Raw genomic sequence first — 7,799 nt, 5'->3', positions numbered from 1 at the left:
CTGGAATTCATTCCTGGAGGATGTGGTTATGGCAGTTAGCATAGCTAGGTTTAAAAAAAAGATTTGGACAAGTTGCTGGAGAAGTCAATAACTAAGTAGGAAAAGCCACTACTTATCCCTGGGTGTTAGCAGCATGGGATCTATCTACCGTTTGGGATCCTTCCAGGTACTTAACTAGATTGGCTATTGGAAAAAGGATACTGGCCTTAACGGACCCTTGGTCTGACCCTGTATGGTAACTTTTTATGTTCTTATAGTCCTGATAGGCAATCATTTTATAAGGGTTTGGATTTCTGATTATTTGCAGGCTGTGTGTGTGTGTGTTCCTCTCTCTACATTGTGCTTTCTGCACTTTGTTATAGTCTTGTTATTTTCAGCTTCTGCACTCTGCATTGCCGCGAGTATTTTCAAGCCCTGTGCTCTCTGTATTATGCTAATCTCTGGTATTTTTCTATTCCTATGTTTTCTGCATTGTGCTTTAGTGTCTGCTATTTTTAGACCTTACTCTCACTGCATTGTGCTACAGTGTCTCTGCTTTTTTTCAATCCTTGTTCCCTGTATTGTGCTATACTCTCTGCTATGTTTAGCCCTGTTTCTCTGCACTCTGCTATAGTTTTTGCTATGTTTAGCTCTGGTTCTCTGCATTGTCTTCTTGTCTCTGCTATTCTCACAGTCAACCATGCGCAGCACTCCCTGCTCTTTTTGACATTCCTGGCTCAGGTTTGCACTGCGCAGGCGCTGTATTTACCGGGCTAGGTCGGTACGGAAACGTATCCAATAAGAAGAGCAGTTTGGGAAGAGGGTGGAGCCTGTGCAGCTGCCCCTGCCATTTTCAACGCTTTGTCTTCAAATGAGGAAAGTCTCCGCCAATCGATTTCCTCCTCACAGGAAGGGGCGGGCGGCTGGTCACGATTGGCAGCCTCTACTCCCAACTGCTCGCATTTCCCACTCATCAAGCAGGTCGTTCGCTGTAGCCAATCCTGCATCGGGGATATGGACCAACGGCTGCATGAACCAATGGGAGGGCGGCGGGCGGGTAGTGTGTATTGATGGACATGCACTGGGGCCAGTAGAGCGGTGCGGCGGGGGCGGGCACGCGCCTTTTCTATATAAAGGGGCGGGCACCTCATGTCGCAGTTCTTTCAGACGGTCTCTCCTTGGCTTGGTGGTTGCTTCGCAAAATGGCGGAGGCCAGCACCTGTAACATGGAGGTAAGGTGTAAGTCGCGCGGCGCGGGATAGAGCGGGACGGTGAGGGTGCGTGGGAAGAGTGGCGCGCGCGCGGTTTCTCCCTGTCACGTGGCGGCGATTGGGTTCTATCTTCCCTCCCTCTCCCCCCCCCCCCCGGTTCTGGTGAAATCGTGCCCCAGATGGCAGTTGAGGGGGGGGGGGTTCCCCTTCTTCCTCCACCTTCACTCTGGGGGAGAGACTACAAAGAAGCAACGGAGGGGGTGGGGAGGGCAATGAGGGGCTGTAGCTGGGCGGCTGCGGAAGTGACGTCAGAGCGCGTGGCCCTGTCTCCGGGATGGGGAAAGGAGTAGAAAGCTTTTGCAGTTTCTTTTCCCAGCTCTGGGCTGGGAGTGTGGGGTATGTAGGGAGGGAGCGTAAAGGGTTTCTCTTGTGTGCAGGTGGTTAGGAGGGGGGTGCTCTTGGTGGGGTAGGTGAAAATGAGGAGGAAGTGTCATGTCTTGGGGGCTCCAGTGGATTCTGTCATTGTAGGGGTTGTGGAGGAGGGATGGATCGGTGTATTTGGAGAACTTGGCTGCGGCAGTAAGGGGGTTTCATTTGAGAAATGGTAAGAGTACCTATTCTGTGGGAGTGCCGGGGACAGGGGTCTGTCTTTAGCTCGGGGAAGAGGTTTGGCCTGGGCTGTGGATCGTGTGTTATTGGGAGGGAGGGCTCTATCTTTGATCACTGTGGTCTCTATCTTCTGCTTCACAGCATGCAGCATTATCCTTGCGTGAAATGCTGTGGTCCCATCCATGTCTGGTCCCTGAGTGTCCAGCTATGATGGGAGACTCTCTTAATGAACGCTACCTTTGGAACTGGAAGTATTGGCCTTTGGGAGGCAAGAGACTTCTGAGTCATTTTCATCAGGGCAGACTACCGCTGTTCATAGAGATGCATGCAGTGGGCATAGGAGCTGAGCACCAGTTCTGTCTATAAGAGATTTGACCGAGGGTGGGAATTTTCATTACTTGTGTGGCCTGCAGCTAGATGAAAGGAGAAAGTCAGCTGCTGTCTCATTGCCTTTTTCCGCCACTGAATCACTGCAGGTTTGCTGCAAGCTTTACCATATGCTGGTACCAGTATACTGTCCCTGTGACAAAGTATTCTATAGAGATGGTGTTTGGGATCCTCTAGTCGTCTAGTAAAGAAACATTCCTAAAGTTGGAAAGGCAAAGCAGAGTGAAATATCTTGTTGTTTAGGTGTCCTGCACACAGCCAGAGAGCACGCTCAAGCCCACAGTAGAGGAAATGACATCAAAGGATTACTACTTTGACTCTTATGCTCACTTCGGGATTCATGAGGTAAGGAGCTTGTAAACAGGATAGAAAGACTTGGAGAGGTTTTAGTGCAGGGACTCTGGGGGAATTTTTCATCTTCTGTACTGCCATCCCTGTATTTGTCACTTGACTCTTCCTCTTCCCACAGGAAATGCTGAAGGATGAAGTGCGTACCCTTACCTACCGGAACTCAATGTTTCACAACCGGCACCTCTTTAATGACAAGGTTGTCCTGGATGTGGGCAGTGGAACTGGCATTCTCTGTATGTTTGCAGCCAAAGCTGGTGCCAAGAAAGTCATTGGGGTAAAGTTTAAAAATTATAAAAACCAAAGTACATCAGCTGGAACGATGCTGACGAAAAAGTCCATCTCAGAAAATAAAATGCCTACTTACACTCATAAAAAGCAAATCGCTTTAACCAAAAAATCATTCTTTGCCAGTAAAATCCAATTTGCTAATGGCAATCATGCCGTCTTATTTAATATTGTTAAATCCATTACCAAAACTAAACCAAAAAACGGTGACTGTTTTGACTATAGTCTTTGTATTAAAATTGCTCAGCATTTCAAAACAAAGGTCAATAATATATGATTTTTCTCATGTACCCATTCTAGATTCAAACTTACTCTGTACCTCATGTTCCTGGTCTACTTTTGACAATATTGACCCATCTATCATTTCGCTGGTCTTATCCAAATTAAAGATTTCACATAGCCAGATTGAAGGGGCTATCTTTTTTACAAGCTTCTCATGACAACCTTTCTACGCACCTAGCTTTGATCAATCTTACTCAATTCTGGGTTCTTCCCAGACTCTGAGTACATCCATTTTACCAATTCCTAAGAAAAGTAACTTGGATCCCTTAGACTTAAATTTCTGTCCTCTTGCCTCTCTAACGTCCCTTGCAAAAATCATTGAATCTGTAGTCTTGCATCAGCTATCAGATTATATTACAGAAACTCCATTCTTCACCCCAACCAACACGGATTCTGAAAAGGTCATAGTACCGAAACTCTTTTATCCACTTTTGACACTATCATTCATAGGTTTGAGAGACACTGATTACGTTCTGGTTTTACTTAATTCTGCAGCCTTTGACATCATAGACCATCAAATTCTTAGAGGCCTACAATCGATTGGCATTTCAGATACAGTACTCAGTTGGTTCACTTCCTTTGTCTCTAATCGCCCTCAATGAGTTAATGTTGGCCATTCTCACCGTGACTGGTATACCATTGCCTCCGGCGTTCCACAAGGCTCGACACTATGTATTACCTTTGTCTACTGGATGGTCTCGGAGTTAATTTTAAAATCTACGTGGGTGACATTTTTTCATTTCTTATTCTTGGTCTTCTACTTTATCTTTGTATCCATTCTATTAAAATCTGGCTTCCAAACAATTGATTGAAATTAAACATCAGAACTGAAATATTACATCTCTGATACCATCATCACCATGTTGTCCTCTCATCTTCTAGTTGACAACTGTTCCATCCCAATGTCCACTAAGGCCCATCACCTCCGTGTCTTACTTGATTCAGAATTATAAATGACTCACCACATCTCCTCTAGTGTAAAAAAAAAAAAATAAATAAATTTTTTTTTTTACAAAATTCACCTTTTAAATCTAAAATCTTTTTTTACAATGATTGCCAGCTAATCCCTCCAACTTGAATTTCTTTTCTGGTTTTGATTATTGTAATGGCCTACCTGATTCCTCTCTTTGCCCTTTATAATTAGCACAAAATGCTGCAGCCCAAATTCTCTGATCGACAAAACCATGATCACATTTCCCCTGTTCTCTTTTCCTTAAACTGGCTTCCTACTCCTCTACATATTCATTACAAAGTTCTTTATTCATAGCTTAATCTACAATCATCGGCTATTTGGCAATGCACTCTTCTCAAGCTCTATCAACCCTCAAGACAATTACGATCATCTAACAAATGCGTACTTGAGGTATCACCTGTACCTCTGGCTAAATTAGACCGTACCAGACACTGAGCCTTTTCTGTTGCAGGCCCCTCATTGTGGAACTCCCTTCTGACCATCTCTGCCCATTATCTGACCTTAAGGAATTTAAGAAACAGTTAAAAATTCACCTATGCTTGCATATAAATTTATCTTTTCCTGCTTCCCTTTCCTTTTCTCCTTTATTTTTGTTTTAATGTATTGTGTGTATATTTTATAGTTACTTTGTTACACTGTTTTATGTATGATGTGTAAACTGCCTAGGCCTACCTGCATTAAGTGGGGTATAAAAGTTTTTTAAAATACAAGACTCTGTGGCTTGACTTTATCACGTTAGCTTCTCTCTGCTTAGGTTGGTCTGGTGCTGACTTAGCTCTGTGATCAGGTGCCTCTTGGCAAACTGGATGCCCCGGTGTGGACATAACATCTGACTCCTGGAGCTTTTTTTCCCCCTTTTCAGATCGAGTGTTCAAGTATTTCTGACTATGCGGTTCAAATAGTGAAAGCAAACAAGCTGGATCATGGTGAGTTCCCTTGCCCTTCTCGCTCCCACTGCTTTCTCTTAGCTGCTTCCTGGTGACTGATTGCTCCTCGGCTCTGTTTCTCTGCAGTTGTTACCATCATTAAAGGCAAGGTGGAGGAAGTGGAGCTGCCAGTGGAGAAGGTGGATATTATAATCAGCGAGTGGATGGGATACTGTCTCTTCTACGAGTCCATGCTCAATACAGTTATTTATGCCAGAGACAAGTGGCTGGTGAGTTTACCTCTGGAGTACTGTTTGGCAGCTGGGTAGAGCTTGGAGAATAGCCTGAACGTGGGAGCTGGGTTATATCGGTATATCTTATAGGTTCCTGACTGTGGTCTTAAACTGGGTCTTTTTTTGCAGGCTCCAGATGGCTTGATATTCCCAGACCGTGCAACCCTGTATATTACTGCTATTGAGGACCGACAGTACAAGGACTACAAGATTCACTGTGAGTGGTCCCATTCTCTCTTTGTAGTCTGGAGGAATGTTTCTCCTCCACGGAAGAGTGTGTGCTGTAACCCCATTCTCTGAAGCAGACAGTGGTATAGGGGAGTGGGGGTGAACTTATTCTCCTTTGACTGGGCTAGGGGTATGATGGGATCTGGGTATCTAATCTGCTTCTCTGACCAGGGGAGTGGGGGATACTGTATCTCATGCGTTCTCTTTTTGACAGGGTGGGAGAATGTGTACGGTTTTGACATGTCTTGCATCAAGGATGTGGCCATCAAGGAACCTCTGGTGGATGTGGTCGATCCCAAGCAGCTGGTGACAAATGCCTGCCTTATTAAGGTGAGGAGTAATGGTAGCACCTCCATGTGGTTTGAAAGATGGTGGAGTATAAAGTTGACTCCTGTAATATAACTTCCTTTTTTTTTTTCTTCTTCCTGGCTCTCAGGAAGTGGACATTTATACGGTGAAGGTGGAAGACCTCAGCTTCACATCGCCCTTCTGTTTGCAGGTGAAACGCAATGACTACATTCATGCTCTTGTGGCATACTTCAACATAGAGTTTACCCGCTGCCACAAGCGCACCGGCTTCTCCACAAGTAAGTGAGGGGGTGATGGGCATGAGGTGACAGCCTGGAGGGGTTAACAGGATGACCCCCCCTCTCTCCTATTGTGCCTTTTTTTTGGAGTGGGGGGGAGGGGGGAAGTTTGAAGCATCCTCCTTTAGGTTGTATCTTTGGGTAAGGGAGTAAGCTCTGTTTTGTCTTTTTTCTTGCAGGCCCAGAGTCTCCATACACTCACTGGAAGCAGACTGTGTTCTATATGGAGGATTATCTAACTGTGAAGACTGGTGAGGAGATTTTTGGCACCATAGGCATGAAGCCCAACGCCAAAAACAACGTGAGTCTTGGTGGGGGGAGCTGGGGGCTTTAACGGGATCCCTTTTTACAGAATCTGTGTTAGTGAGCACCAGTTTTCCTGATGGCTTGATTAGCTCACTCTCTGCCGCTCCGATTGCTTGATATTGTGCCGTGCAGGGGAGAGAACGGTGGCCTTTACCCAGCAAGCGGTTAGAGTGTAAAACTGTCTTGCAAAGAGTTGTGTACACAACCCTTAGCATCCTGTAACGAGGTCAGTTGGGGTGTAGTAATGGTGCTTTTTACCTTTCCCCCCCTCGCAGGACTCTCCTGCCTGTAGGAATGCTAATGCCGGAGGCTTCTTGCACACTGCCTCGCCTGCCGGCTGAGCATAAGCTGTTTTACAGCTCTGTTCCTTCCTGTGCCCCTTAGCGTTGGGGCAGCTGAGCCTCTGGTGCCCGGGGTGGAGCCTGGGTCTTGGTTGCTGGGTGCTAATGACCAGCCCCAGCAGGCGGAAAAGCCTTCATGTCTCATCACCACCCTCCTTCCCCCCCCCCCCCTCTCTTTTTTTTTCTCTCTTGCCAGCGAGATTTGGACTTCACTATTGACCTGGACTTCAAGGGACAGCTGTGCGAGGTGTCGTGCTCCACGGACTACCGCATGCGCTAGGGGGGGGGGGTGCCACCTCCAGGTTCCCACGGTGGGAGGCAGCCTGAAGAAAACTCAAAAGTCACTAACATTTTTTAGCTGTGTGGCAAACCATGTTTTAATCCCTGCTGCTAGCACCATTACAAGTGGGGGAGGGCCAGGGCAGTGTTACTCTCCCATCCTGCCTCCCTTCTCCATGGATTTCAGACACATGTCCAGTCCTTTTTCTAAAACCAGTATAAACGCACGCTCTGAGCCCTCGGCTATTACATGACCTTCAGTTTGTTTGTATTAAGGCGCTGTCATGTCCTTGGAGTGACCTCTGTTTGATGTGTTGGGTTAGTCCAGTCCCTCTCCCTCTAGGGGATACGTTCTGTTCCTGCGGTGGGTGTAGTCTTGCCCCACAGCCTTGTATCCCCCCTACTCTGCTGTGTTCTGGGAGTGGGGAGAGGTGGCTCTGTTACACCCATCCTCGTGGCCCTGCTATACTGATGGTACGTCCTCTTTTCTTTTTTTTTAGTGAGGTAGGACCTATTGCCACTTGTCCCTACCTGGGCCAAACCCTTCACCTCATTGAGGCCTTCAGGGTATTTTTAATGAAGGTTTTAGCAGGAAAACGGTGGGAGCAGAGCATGAGGTGATGTCGGGTTTTTTTTTTGTTTATATATATTTTGTGTGCATAAACCATGTGTCTTGGTTTGAGAAGGTCGACCAGGTTTTGTTTTTTCCCTTAACCCGTTTGATAGCTCCGAGGTGCTGGAACATTGTGACTTTCATAACTTATGTTTTTTATATGGTTACATTCATGATGAAATAAAGTGAACTCTACATTTGCCTTTTTA

The 7,799-nt window shown here is 46.2% G+C and overlaps 1 protein-coding gene across 1 annotated transcript; it reads left to right on the top strand.

Moving 5' to 3' along the window:
* The first annotated feature begins 1,058 nt into the window (after positions 1 to 1,058).
* PRMT1 (protein arginine methyltransferase 1) lies at positions 1,059 to 7,799 on the top strand. The gene is made up of 10 exons (XM_029584560.1): positions 1,059 to 1,211; positions 2,430 to 2,531; positions 2,656 to 2,811; positions 4,940 to 5,003; positions 5,091 to 5,233; positions 5,366 to 5,453; positions 5,679 to 5,794; positions 5,901 to 6,051; positions 6,231 to 6,352; positions 6,895 to 7,799. The coding sequence occupies exons 1-10, from the start codon at positions 1,182 to 1,184 to the stop codon at positions 6,976 to 6,978; spliced, it is 1,056 nt and encodes a 351-aa protein (XP_029440420.1). The 5' UTR covers positions 1,059 to 1,181; the 3' UTR covers positions 6,979 to 7,799.

The sequence above is a fragment of the Rhinatrema bivittatum genome, chromosome 19, assembly GCF_901001135.1.
Source record: "Rhinatrema bivittatum chromosome 19, aRhiBiv1.1, whole genome shotgun sequence".
Classification (NCBI taxonomy): Eukaryota; Metazoa; Chordata; class Amphibia; order Gymnophiona; family Rhinatrematidae; genus Rhinatrema; species Rhinatrema bivittatum.
This window is presented reverse-complemented; position numbering and strand designations above follow the sequence as displayed.